The following is a 14,847-nucleotide window of genomic DNA, read 5'->3' as shown; positions in this document are numbered from 1 at the left end:
TTTTTAAATAATAAAAAAACGTCCCCCTTAATATTTCATCAACTGATGTCTTGCATTCATACGAATGAGGAGGGTTCTAAAAAGTTTCTTTAGAAAAAGTGAAGAACTCATTCATTAATATTCATAATTCTCAATTTTATTAAAAAAAATCATAAATATGAGAGGAAAATATCTTCAATATTATGAACAAATTTGTTATATTGATGATAGTATTCATAAGTATAATAATTAACTTTTTAAATATAATGAACAAATTCAAAAAGTCAGTCTCATTTTCACTGGATTAAACATATTGATATTCAAACTCATCAATATCAGGATTGAAAAATTGGTTTTGTAAAATGATGATTTTTTTCATCAATAGAAAGAAAACACAACATCAAAATAATGATTACACTATCAAATTTAAGTTATGAAATCATTCATAAATATGATCAAAATAATGATCTAAATATAAAGAAGTTGTTCATAAATATGATAGGTGAATTCAGTAATAAAATGAACTGATTATTTAAAAATCATTCATTGATATTACGAATATTCGTTTATGTTATAAACAAGTCATTCATTAATATCATTATAGGTTTGATAAAACTCGTCAATGTCATGAATTAATTGTCAGTAAGCTTTTCATTAATACGTTGATTGCTTTCATTAATTTAATGAATCAGTAACAAACTATTATACATACGGCGAATGAATTCGTCACTTTGATAAATCTTTATGTGATTAAAGGATTTTAAGGTATGTTGATTCACATATTTGTGTTATGAAATAATTTTTATGTATGTTAATTCATATATTTGAGGAAAGCATTTATCAATATGATGATTGCATTCTTCGTTATGATGTATAGTCATCAAAAAATTGAGTTCATCATATTGATGAAAGTTTTATGAACTGGTGAAATTTCTCCTTCAAACATTGGCATGGAATTGCTTGTTAATAAGTTGATGATAAGTTGATCTGCAAAATTTGGTTGCATCCAATTTCTTCGTCAATGAGATGGAAAGTAAATCTCTATAACGATTTTCGGGTGGTAGTTTTTCAAATACCACTTAATTTTGAAATAAAAATAAGCTAATATTTTTACAAAGTAAAAAATTAGTCTTTTCAAAACTTTTCAAAAGTTTGAGTGTAGCCAACAAATAAAAAAAAAAAACAATAATATTGAAGTTAAAAAAAGAATTTGGAAAACTTGAACATTTCTAAGCCTTCGAAAGTTTTGAGGTACCGTGAAATGATCTACACAACACAGTCATAGCTACAGCTATTTCAAAACTTATTAAAATTTTTATAGCACAGTTTTATGTTATCCACATTATAGAAAAATTTCTAAGAACTATGAGAGGATATTTTAACAGTTTTTAATAATTTTCTTACACGTTTATGAATTCGATAAGTATAATCCATACAAAAAAAAAAAAAAAAAAAAAACAAACATATAATGGGACAATATAAAAAAACAACATGTAGGTACATTTATTTACAATTAATTCAGTGCGTCTACTTACTTTTGGGTCTTACTGTTATGATAATTATATTCCAGCATGATAATTAATTTTGATTGATTTTTGATAGGAAAGAATGATATTTAATAATATATAATAAGGGTTAAATTATGTAAATGAATGATTAATAATAGCATTTTTTTTTTATATTTTTTAATTATTTTTTTAAATATTTTTAAATTATTATTTATTATTTTAAGAAGCGCAATGTTGATTTAAAAAATATAAAAGCATTTAAGTGAATTTTAATATTAATGTAGGTATTGTGTTCTTTATAAAACAATAACTATAAATTAGGGTTTTTTTTTCGAATAGCAATACAGAAACAAAAATCAATTAATATTTCTTTTTGTGAGTATTGAAAATATATACACATATATTTGTGAAATATTCAAGCAGTTTGGGGGGAAGAAAATAGTATTATTCGGTAATGAAGGATTTCATGTTAGTTTCCTATTTCACTGATGGTAATAATTTGTTTAATCTCTAGTTTTAAGTCGTTTTTTTGGTTACATCAAAAATTTAAATTTTTTATGAAAGTTAAATATGTAGATACTTTTTTCCTTAAATATATTCAAAAGTTGATGTTTTGAGTAAGCAATGAAATTTGACTGCTCGCCAAGTTGAAATATTTGATGTTAAAAATTTAATTTTTGTATCTAAGTGAAGAGCAAACATAGGTATAATTTTAATCTACTCTTGCAAGTGTAGAGTTTTCCAATAATAGGTTTCATTTTGAGTAGGTGTCTGATTTGAAACTTTTGATATTTGGCAAGCAAAAAATAAACATAAGATTGTAACGATGCACCTTTAAAAAACTTATCAAAGTTATGGTTTACTAAAAAAAAATGTGAACTTTTTGTAGTCACAGGTCACAAAACTGAATTACTTTTCTCATTATGAAGAACGGTTCCGGATGGCAATAGTAAACTGGTCTACAAATTAAGCTTTTGGGACAAAAAACAGCTTTTAATAGCAAATTCTTGTATTTTGCTCAATATCAAATGAAAATATTGATGCTGGTAACAGAAATTCTGACGAAAATCCAGGTTAATCGATTGAATGACGATTTTTGCTATTGGGCATTCTATAAATGATATTACCATATATGTTTACAAAGGTTCAGTTCTAATAAAAATACAAGACAGTCAATCACCAAAAATGTCGTAGTTTCGGTGATTGATTGATGGCAGTATAAAGACACCAACATAAAAGGATGACTAACAAAATGATTGTATGCCAAAGCTATCGACAATTACTAATCACAAGTCGAATTTTTGAATAATTACTCAAGTACCCTTGAACTCATTCAAGAGCTTGATTGTAGTTACACTAATTATCGTAAAGACTTTCATCATCTTTCTCATGTTATTATCATGACTAAGCTGAAGCTAATTGAGTTTTCTACACAATTCATCAAATGGAATTCTTTTTAATTCACTTCATAATAATCTTTCTATTTTCAAATGAGGAGTTCCTTAAGGTAGTCATTAAGGACCACTACTTTTCACTATAGCTATTAATGATATACAGTTACATTATAATCTGTACTGATGATATGAAAATCTTTTAATGTATAAAGTCTGTAAACGATCGTTTACAAGTCAAAAAATTGTTCAAACCCAAATGCGATTAAATGTCAGACAATGGGATTCCCAAAAAACGTACTTCTAGTTGAACTAACATTCGACATCTGTCAAACTGAGTTGTTTAAACAATTTATTTTTTCAGTTGAAAGTCTGACATTTACGAAAATATATCGCTCAACGCATACAAATTGTTAAAACCTGCCACACAAATTGTCATTCTGCAGCCACAGCCACATATCTTGCTTTAAGTTATGGATTACATAATCGTCCAACCACGCAAGCAATTGGCAAAGTTGTGAAGAAATTTGAAAAGATTCGATTATTAACAGTTATTGTAAAGCCTTTGCATCCAATGGTTGGTGCGCTCTTTCGTTCGGAGGTGTGATTAGACCTTACTTTTTGGAAAACGACGATGGAACGACTGTCACTGTCAATTCGGAGCGTTTTGGTCACATGGTAATCGACTTTTTTTTGCCTGCTTTATGTGGTTTCAACATCTGTCACACATAATGTCAACATTTACAATAAAAATAAATATTATTACTTTTGTATAAGAATATGATTTATTTTTGAAGCCACGCGAAAGTTTAAGGCAATGCTAATACCATTAAACCGATTCAATGCCTTATAAACCTGATTCGGTAAGTTATCGAGGACGTACAGCCAAACATTCCAGAATTTATCATGACAAATTTAAAAAAGTATATTTTGGTTGACACATTACTTGCATCGTTTTCCATTGTTAATGTTTTTCCTAACAAAAAAATACTCATCAATTAATTTCTCTTTAAAAAACTTTCTTTTCTTTAATAGTAAAAAACACCTCTTATTGGAAAACCCTGTATAAAAAATACAAGTATTTAGTTGAGATTTTTGCATAGAAATCAGTTTGGAGATACTTCTGTTCTTAATAACTTTTGTGAAACATTTGGTTTTAAAAAGAATAAAAATGACCTATACAGAATTTATGGATTTATGAAATAAGTAGGTTTAAAGTGATTTAATTTAAATTTTCTTGCAATAATGCATTTTCTCCTGTATCTCAAAAATGTAACAGAATTAGTTGCATTATTAAATTTCAGTTTCATTAAACTAAAGAAAAACCTTAAAACGTCCTGATGCAGGAAGCTCTGTGTTTGTGTTGGTCACTTTCAAATCTGATTTTGATGATGCCTCTCTATTTATTTCTGCTGGTGATGCTGGTTCCACCGTATAACTGGATCAGGCGCATTGTAAAATTAATTTATTCAACGGTCTCAATTTAATTAAATAAAATAAAATGAAAAACCTGAACACAACAAAAAAACTCCTGAAACTCTTTTTTCCTTGAATCGCAACAAAGCGATTACCTTCCATGGAAAATATTCAAAACAAAATTGTATACGAGGTGGTTCAAAAATAAAAAAAGACTCATATAAACCCTCGTTCTTTTACATCCGACCCAAACTCGCTTGAAAATAACACTTGCTATATATACGTATATATATTTTGAAAAATGCTCCTACCAAAACCTACTCCGTCCATTAAAAAAAAAGAAAAGAAAAATCAAACGAACTCGCTAGGAAAAACCATAACAACTATAAATGTGAATGAAAATGTAGAAATAATCGAGAAAAAATGAGTAAATAGTGCGCTGATGAAAATAAAAAAATATTCAAAAAAAAAAGTAATTCGAACTCATATAATCCTTGTATAGGTAGAAAGAACTTACCGGCAACTTCAATTTCACAGAACGTTCCAGCTCCAACGGAATTATTCGCCACACAACGATACGTCCTTGCAATCGCATAATCCTCATCCAGGATATAAAAGCTCTTTTCCCCTTTAATTTTGCTATTGCTCAGATGCTCCACAGAATCGTTCTCCGCCTTAATTGACCATGAGAAGTCGGCCTGTTTGTTTGTTTGAGTGGACATTGAACGGTAGTGTAGCGTTGGTATAGAGTACACGTCCATTTGAAAGGATTCAGGATATCACCAGAAACAGCACAGGAGCAGCAGCAGCAGTAAAGAAAAAAAATAAAAGAGTTTATTTTTTGAAAACGAGAGATTTTTATTTTTTCCTGTCTGATAGTTTGGTTTGGTTTTTTGATATATCCACATATAAAACGGGGATTGGAGTTTTTGAAAACTCTGAGATTGAAATTGAATAAACCTACACCGATCGGACCGACTGACTGGACTTGTATAGCATACTTGCCGCCGCCTTTCGTTCGTTCGTAGAGTATACACAACTTACCTCAATGGGATTTCCGAATGCTGTGCATATTAACGTATCCTTATCGTCGATTTCTCGCCTCTCGATTTCACATTTTGGCTTAACTGGAAAAACAAAATCAGTGTATAAGAATCTATGTAGGACGCAGCAAGGATTTGTATTTTACTTATATGAGGATATAAAGGTACTACTCGTCTTCGTATATGTACATCGTTTATTTGCACTCTCGAATGTGTGAATGGGTGGGGGTGGGATGGAGAACATCGGAAGAAGAAAGGAGTGAAAGGAGCAGTTTTGATTTTTAATTGAATCAGGATGTATGTGGAGAAGGTGGAAGGTGGCAGGTTATTTAAAAAATAAAACGAGGCTAAGGATATCCAGAAGATTTATGAGTTTTGCGGGGTCTAGTGGATTCGAAAGGAAGCAAACAAACGATCAGGAAAAAAACAACTATCTACCTCTTGACCAGACCAAGGGTGTAAACTCTTGGGAAATAATTTATTTTCTCTATTTAACTGAAAATTGGTCTGCTATTTTAAGGTATTAAAGCTTTGCAAAAATTGTATTTTTAAGAAGTTAAAGACAATCATTTGTATAGGAATATTTTTCAAAATTCTAATATGATTCTGATTTTCCTCAAATTATGTTTTATTAATTTTTCGCTACAACACCCGCGCTGTTATTTCCAAGAAGACCTTAAAACTAAAAACTTTGCAATAGATGTTTTTGGAAAATTTATTTTGTTTCCATAGAAGAATTCCTGGACTTTTCCTTATTTGCTTATGGAAAAGTTTGGAAATTCATACGAAACTTTGCTCCAGGATTCTACCATACAACAAACTGTAGTATTCTGAGGAACATAGTTGAGATTCAGGGAAACACAATACTATGAAAATGCTCATTTTACGGTTTGACAATAGTAATTGGTAGAATACGCTTAATTTCTTAGAATGATTGCTGAAAACTCACTCACAAGCCAACATTCAACCACCATCAATGTATTCAAAGTGACAAGGAATTTAATACAAAACATGACAGAAATTTCGAGTTCTTGGTAACTGACGGGATTATTTGCTAACATTAATGAACTCAATTTTCAGAAATATCGAATCGTATTTTTTTAAGATTTTATTTTCAAAAATTAATTTGATTTTGAATTTATGGTACTGCAAGTCTGTGTTAATCTAAAATATTAGGGCAGTTTAATTTTTTAACGATACGACTGATATTGACAACTTTACATTGTTGCCCTAAAAAAATCGCAATTGATATGCTTTTGAGAACTTAACAAATTATATGATATTGAAAATTTTCTGTGGTTGAACCAATTTAGTAAAAGTTAATAATTTTTATTTTTTTTTGTGAAAAAAAACCTATCAATAGATATTTATAAAAATCCTAGGATATTTTTTAATAACATTTGTCTGAAGAAATTTCATTTTACTGTTTCTTTTTTCAAGATATAATTAACCATATTTGACAGGATTTTAAAAACCTAATAAAAAAAAAGATTTGCAAAAAATATAGTAAATTAATTTTTTTTTTTAATTAAATAGCATTGAAATTTTTGAAGAATTACTTATTTTGCAGTTATATTTTTGAGTTTTAAAATATGAGTTGTACTTTTAACCAGATTTGCTTACATGAGCAAATCCGTTCGACAAAGTAGTTCACTTTGTTTTGCGTACAAAAACTGTCAAATTATTGTTCTAAAAAATTAAATTTTAAAAACGTCCTCTTGTAGTATAAAATTTTTCTGAATGTAAAATTCTTGACCTAAAAAATAATATTGCTCAGATTTCTCAAATTATAAAAAAACAGATTTTGTTAAAAAATTTTAACAATTTTGTGTAACGTATTATTTCTATAGAACATACATAGTTTAAATACAAGTTTTTTTTTTCAATAAGGGTGACTAGATGGGCAAAATTTCAATCGTGGCGTTTGCTATGTGGCACGTAGAGCAGTCGTGCTGGAACCACATGTCGTCTAAGTTCATATGATTCAATTTGGGCCATAAGAAATGAGTTATTATCGTAATGTAGTACTCTCTGTTGACGGTGACCGCCTAACTAACGTTGTTATCAAAAAATACGGACCAATTACGCCGCCGGCCCACAATCCACACTAAATAGTAACGTTTTGAGGATGCATTATAACCAACTGAACCTCTTCCAAACGATTCGAAGCCCAGTCAGCAAACAAACGGCGTTCTCTATGGTCATGAACTTTGAAAATGTCCAAGTCCCGACGCAAAATTCACCAAGTTGAAGTCTGCGAGAGGCCGAGTTCTTGTGCACGGCGAGGAATAGACTGCCTCTGGTTCTGCTGTACACTTTCACGAGTATTGGCTGATTGTCTACTGAACCGGTCGTCTCAAATTTGACACCAAACGTCAAAGATTCGAGTGTGAAGGGCCACAACGTCTACCATGAAATGAGCTCAATCCGCCCAATTTGCCTTAACGAAGACTAATTTTCATAATTAAGTTTTATCATTTGAATGTGCTGTTAAATCGTGTAGCTTGCAATGATGATTTGGCATAAACTACAGAATAATAAACAGAAGATTTGACAGATGTGACGAAAACAAAATGGCGGTCAGGAGGCACCAAAAAACGCTTTATAATAGCATTTTTAACATTTTTTGTAAAATATTTGAGCATAACCTAGATCCAAACGCTATAAATTTTCAGCAAAGTATTTTCTTCAAATTTCGATGTCATTTTCTGAAACATTAAAATCCTAGGAAGCCGCTTGTTCTGGAAATATTGGTAGCAAAAAGAAGGTAAACGAAGAAGTGTATTTAAAACTGTATACTTATGTTGTAGTTAGTTTAAAACGTCGAATAATGTCGACACATTGTATTTAAATAACTTCCTAATTAAAGTTAAGAATATCAGTCAAATCTAACTTGACCAAACTCATCAGCTCAAAATTTAGATTTTAAGCAGATTAAGAAATTTATCACTGATTTCCTTTGATTGAAGTAAAATAAGTCAAAATTAATAATTGAAAATATTACATTGGGTGTTCCAATGAAAGGCGTCAGCTGTCACTTTTTGACAAGCAAAAACTACACCATTATTACAAATGGAAACCGTTTATTAAAAATCTTGCTGACCATATGTCATCTGTCGAAGAGTTTATAAAAATTGAAAGTCGAGATCTTTTAATTTAATGTTGAACCTTTTACCTTTGGATCAGCGTTATACATAAGGGCTATGGTCATTTTCCACCATCAATTAAAGACTTTAAGGATTAAATTCGTATTATAGTGTCTTTTTGGTTGATAATAGTGTCTTTTTGGTTGATAATACAGCGACAAACAAGTCCAACGTTCAGCTTGCCCATGTTTAAGCGGATCGTTTCTCACGGCCCTATCTGCGGCACTGGACACCTATCTCTCTAACACCTCTTGACATATTAAACAAGCAAATAGCTGCAAGTTCAAAGCTTTGTCGCAGTGGATTAAAAACAAATTTGGCCACTCCATAATTCTTAGGTATTACAAACAATTCCGAAGCATACAGATTTCACCATCCCCCAACTGCAATTCGATAGAAACTTCCAGATTTCTATACCTCCCAGATCTTTCTGGGAGAATAGGGCCTCCTGGAAGATGGATCAATCCATTTTTATATAGATGGTTCATAAACAAAAGAAGGGGTTGGTGGAGGTGTGTACTCTGAACGACTAAAATTAAGTCTCTCATTCCTCCTTCCCAATCATTGTAGCGTGTTTCAGGCAGAAATTTTGGCGATAAAAGACGAATTGTCCAGGCTTAAATATATCGTGATTTCAACATCTCATAGCCGTATTGTCTTAGATAGTCAGGCCGCTATAAAATCTCAGGACTCTGTCTCTACAAACTCTATAACAGTCCATAACTATAGATGCCGTCTAATGGAGATGGCACAGCAGTTTAATATCCACCTTTGCTGGGAGCTTGGCTTTAGAGGCATTCCAGGTAACATGTAAGGCAGATGAACTCACCAGGAACAGTACAGTGCAGCTCATCTAACCACGTTTGCCACATACTGGCATACCAATCGCTGCTTGTAAATTGTTGCTAATGCAAGACACTATGAAGAAGGCAAACACCAACAACACAAGAACAACATCACCACGTGTCAGGTCACGAAAAACATCTGGCCAACACTAGATTTTAAAGCTATCTCTTAGCAGATCGCATATAAGCTCGATAGTAGGTATCATAACCGGACACTGTCTAATAGGAAAGCACGCCACGTGGTTAGGCGTATTCTCAAATGACTTTTGCAGAAGCTGTATGGACGAGGAATAAAAGGAAACAGTTCTTCACCTTCTCTGTACATGCCCTGCAAGAATTACCTAGGAGAATTCTTCTTTAACGATGTAAATCATATCAGCATAATCAGCCTCTCACGTTTCGTAAGGGACACAAACTGGTTCGTTTCCAACATGGACAACCACTATAACCTATAAACTTTGCTGAAATTGCATATTGGATAACCCTTTTCATGACAAAAGTAAGAAATTGTCATCTAGATGATGAAAACAGTGCATGGAACAAATGGCGTACAAACAAAAAAGTGACGTTATTGAATTTCATAACTAACCATTATTATATGATTTGAAAACTTTTTTGAGACAATAAAGAAAAAGGGAAGGTCTATTATACTTTAATATTTTAATCTTAGTAAAAAAGTTTAACTTTGAAGTAAAACCATAATATTCTCGACTTTTAGCCCAATCTGCGAATGTCAAAGTTTTTAAAGTACAAATTTCTTGATTTTCAAAAAATTGTACGCTTTTAGAAATTACTGTCTTATTTTGGAAAATGGCATACCTTGAAACAATTTTCTTCGTTGAAAAACCAGTTACGGTACTTATTCTTTAAAATTTTTCTTTACATTAAAAACAAAACTCAAGCTGGAAATATATCATTTTTCTTTCCAAAAACTGACAATTTCTCAAAATAGCTTGTAATCCGAATCTCTGCAAAAATTCAGAAATTAATATGAATCGAACTTTTACAAGCTTAAGTATTCCTATTTTTAGTCTCTTTTTGATTAAAAAAGAAGCGCTCGTTTAGGTTATTTTCTTTATGTGACATCAAATTTTGTACTTCATTAAAATAATTAAGTCGCTCTAAGTGAATTTATTTTAATCATTTAAATTAAAATAATCAAAACACATTATCTCATTAAATCAACCACTTGACATGAACTCTTGTCTAAAACTCCATGACAAGCCTCCAACAACTCATCCAACCACCATTATACATAAGTATATAGAAGTCTGATTGAATAGCCACCAATCAACGTGTTTTCAAAACCATCATTGACATGATGAAGAGCTTTGGAAGTCGCATCAATGACTTGGTTCAATGGTTTTTTTTTTTAATTCAAACAAAAAAATAGGAATATGATTTAAAATTCAAACCAAAAATCTATAAAACAAAAAATATATTTCACTCCTGGTAATGTCAAGCATGCTCCTGGCACGCCTCCTCCCTACCCCATTAATACGGCGCACGGTGGAGACCGAATGAAACAAAATTTTATATGCCTACATACGTACATAATAATGTTTTGTGTTGGAAATTGAGATACTCACATTGAACATCGATAAATGTATCTGACACACTTGAGCCATGTTTGTTAAATGCCGCACAAGTGTATCGTCCTGTATCGTTCCTTGACATAGGATTATTTATAATCAGAGTGCTGCCACGGTTAATCGTTTTATTGTTGAATCTCCACTCGTATGATGGTTCTGCAGATTAAAAAAAAAATACCAAAAAATAAAATATGTGTTATGACAGGACGAACAACAATATTGGCAAAAGTTTCACAAACAGGACTTTTTTTAAACAATGAGCTGTATTCTGTTTGAATTCATATTTTAAAAAAAATAAAAGGATGTGAATTTTGAAATAAGTCATCAGAGATAGAGAGTGACAACTTACCAGGATTTGCTTTTGATTTGCACACTACTCGCCCGGGAATGTTACCTTCAAGGACATGCACAACCTCATCTGTCACTGTTGTGTTTTCTGGGGCATCTGCAAGGACAAACGTCATATACGCGATCGATTATAACTAAATATTCATCCAAGTGGACACAATTTAAAAATCGAATCGAAACGACTCGAATCGAAACTTACATTCAATACTGAAGTATGTGGCACTTTTAATGCCAGGACCAACCGCATTGCTCGATGATACACACGAATAATTGGCGCTATCAACGTCAATGTCGAATCTCTTATTTGGCCATGCTGTCATATTGAAATGCTATTGGTATACACATAGACGAGAGCGAGAACGAGGGCAATTTTAACAGCAACGGCAACGGCATCAGCAGCAGCAACGATATTGACCACAATGACATGATAGAGAAAGAGGATAAGCGCGCAGGATAAGTGTCAAAGGAACAATTAATCAGGACACATCGTTTAAATAAAGGTACCTAGGTAGATACTTACCAGCACTGACATTACACTCTCAAAGTCCCCTGTTGCCGGGGAAGCAGCCATATATTCCTCCTTCACGAAATACCGCTCATTATCGGGTTCCAGGGCGATGCCATCCTTGTACCACGATATCGTACACCTGGGCACACATTCAATGCGACACATTAACGAGGCGTTCCTGCTCGAATACACAATGCCCGTGTACGGGAAGAGGTTCTTTATAAAAAATGGCGGAGCATGGACTTCCAGGTTGACTGTGGCTGGCACCCCATGGCCACCCTCGTTGTATGCATAGCAAGAGTAATTTGTGCGACTGTCCAGACCAACAGGTTCGACAGTCCAATCTTTGGTTACCACATCCTGGAGTGGACCGCGTCCACCACGAAACCAGCGGAATCTATCGCGAGACGAAACAATATTTCTAACATGAACAAATCGACCCCTTAGCAATGAGGAGGTACTAGTCGTGGTAATACCACTACTAGTAGAAGTGTTAGTGTTATCATGAATGACGGATGAGAATAATGATGAGGCGGAAGCGGAAACGGAATTATTATAATTATAATTATTATCAGGACTCAGGGCTAAGGTGGTGAATTTGATGCATGCAGTTTGTGGCTTGTGTTGGTCGTTGTTTTTTTGATGGTTTACAAACCTATTCGATTCTGGATAGCCGGGATCATCGACAGAGCACGAGAAGCTGACGCTCTTCTTTTTCACTGCGATGAGGGGGAAATGGGTGAGTGTTGCTTGTCCTGGTTCATAATGGACCTACAATTTTTATTTTTAAATAATTTTTGAATTTATTATCGTGAGAGGTTTTTTTTATTCTTACCATTAATTCCTTATCATCAGAACGTGGCCCCCAACCGGCTGCATTGAAACCTTCACATGAATAGTTGTAGAAAAAACCACGACCAATGCTCTCAAGGAGCAATTTACTAGGATCAATGTGACAAAGATCTTCCTGGGAGGAGAAAAACTAATGGTTAGAAATCATTTTGTTTTGCAATGAAATATGAATGTTTTGATCTCGATGGCTACGCAACGGTGAAATGATGGATGATGTATACTTTTTGTGATGGTGGATTTTCATCGATATGTAGTCGATGGTTTACGCAGGACTACGGATGCGGTTAGTGTTTTGATTCTAATAAATACTCTGCGGTCGTTACTTTTAGCTTAAATTTTATTTTAATAAAATAAACATAATGTAAAAGCCTTGCGAGCAAAAGTGGCATGAACTTGATTTTGAAAATTTTACCTTAGATAACATTGTTTTGGACTTAATTTTTGAAAATCAAACAAAAATGAGATTATTTTTTGTTTTTCCAATACATTTTTTAATAAATTTGTTAAATTTTAAGATGATGCCAGTTTTTCTCTCAAGGCCTCACTTTATAGACTAAAAATACTATCAAGCAGTTCAAAACTTAATTTTAAGATCTATATTCTTTGAAAGAAACTAATCAAACTTTTAAAACATTGAGTCTTATTTTATGGTTTGAAACTTATTTACGACTGTGCACACGAAACGGTAAGTTTTTGCAGATAAAGCATTTTCTCAACATATACACTGTAATACTTCTTCTTCGATATCGTTCTGGAAAGACCTCAACCGTCAACACTAGAGGCACAATCTTCCAAAGGTTCATCCAATTACTCGGATACGCAGATGATATTGACATAATTTGAAGATGAAAGCGTGATTTCAGTGGAGCGTTTTTGAGCATTGCAGCAGAAGCTACGAAATGGGTTTAGTGGCCAATGACGGCAAGACCAAGTATATGCAAGTATATGGACATTGAACAACGACGTCTTAGACAAAACGTCACCATGCACAGTTATAACTTCGAGGTAGTTAAGGGCTTTGTCTACCGAGGCACCGCTTTAAACACAGACAACGACACCAGCTCTGAAATAAAACGGACACTTGCAAATCGCAATTGAAAAGTAAAGTCCTCTGTCGAGCATTTTAAACCACCATCTATAAGACACTCATCATCCCGGGTCTCATTAATATCGCTGAGGCTGGACCCTGTCAAAGAAAGATAAGAGAGTCTTAGGATGCTTCGAGAGAAAAATACTTCGGGTGATTTTTGGAACCGTATGCATAGATGGAGAATGGAGGAGAAGATATAACGATCTAGTAAGCAGAATTAAAGTACAAAGGACTTAGATGGCTAGGTCATGTAGAGCTAATGAACATCAAAGATCCTGCCCGAAAGATCTTCGAATCCAATCCCGAGGGACGGCGCAGTAGAGAAAGACCGCGACTCAGGTGGCGCACGCAGGTGGGTAAAGACATCAACCAACTTACCGTGCGAAACTGGAGACAGCTAGCTAGGGACTTAGCTGGCTGGAGACTCATGTTGGTTGAGGCCCAGGTCCTTCCCGGACTGTAGAGCTACCTTAAGTAAGCAAGTAAGTCAGGGGATTAGGGACAAATCAAATGGATATAACTCATGATTTTTTAGACGTACAATTTTTGTATTAATATTTTATCATACACAAATAAGTGCCATTTCAAGTTTTGAAATAAACATCGAGCAAATAACGTCCATCTTGTACATAGCACAAAAAATTTGAGTGAACGCGTTGAACTGAGTTGTCGTCTATTAATAAAATATCGGTTTTTATTGCTTTAATTTCGTCTAGTGTACGTAGTTTGGACTCGTAAACACGTGACTTCAGATAACCCCAAGGAAAAAAATCGCATACCCTCAAGTCAGGTTATCTAGGAGGCCAATGAATTTCTCCAAAACGTGAAATAAAGCGGCTGAGAAACATCTCAGACATTTGACGGATTAATAATTCACCTTCTTCTGCGCAACTTTGATTTTAAAAAGTTATTATGCATGTCAACGCAATGGGGACTATTGACGGTCACCGTTCATTCTTGTTCCTCAAAAAAGTAGGGACCAATTATTAATTTTTGTTGAAATTTCACGCCATATAGTCAGCAACGATAGTTTGTGGAGGCGTTACTGATTATCAGAAAGTTTTAACTGTTGAACAATTGTCAAATTATAAGGATGGAAGTTAAATTCACGCTTGACGATGCGTTGAAA

The 14,847-nt window shown here is 33.2% G+C and overlaps 1 protein-coding gene across 1 annotated transcript in view; it reads right to left on the bottom strand.

Moving 5' to 3' along the window:
• The window catches only part of LOC129951381 (uncharacterized), a 127,040-nt gene that overhangs the window by 41,878 nt on the left and 70,315 nt on the right, over positions 1 to 14,847 (bottom strand). Inside the window, exons 20-27 of the mRNA XM_056063504.1 lie at positions 12,612 to 12,743; positions 12,432 to 12,547; positions 11,789 to 12,173; positions 11,468 to 11,597; positions 11,270 to 11,365; positions 10,918 to 11,076; positions 5,339 to 5,421; positions 4,812 to 4,992 (exon numbers count right to left, since the gene is read on the bottom strand). Coding sequence (XP_055919479.1) covers positions 4,812 to 4,992; positions 5,339 to 5,421; positions 10,918 to 11,076; positions 11,270 to 11,365; positions 11,468 to 11,597; positions 11,789 to 12,173; positions 12,432 to 12,547; positions 12,612 to 12,743 — 1,282 coding nt within the window. The remainder of the gene's footprint in view (positions 1 to 4,811; positions 4,993 to 5,338; positions 5,422 to 10,917; positions 11,077 to 11,269; positions 11,366 to 11,467; positions 11,598 to 11,788; positions 12,174 to 12,431; positions 12,548 to 12,611; positions 12,744 to 14,847) is intronic.

Source organism: Eupeodes corollae, chromosome 1, assembly GCF_945859685.1.
Source record: "Eupeodes corollae chromosome 1, idEupCoro1.1, whole genome shotgun sequence".
NCBI lineage: Eukaryota > Metazoa > Arthropoda > Insecta > Diptera > Syrphidae > Eupeodes > Eupeodes corollae.
The sequence above is the reverse complement of the archived record's forward strand: the minus strand, read 5'-3'. Positions and strand labels throughout refer to the sequence as shown.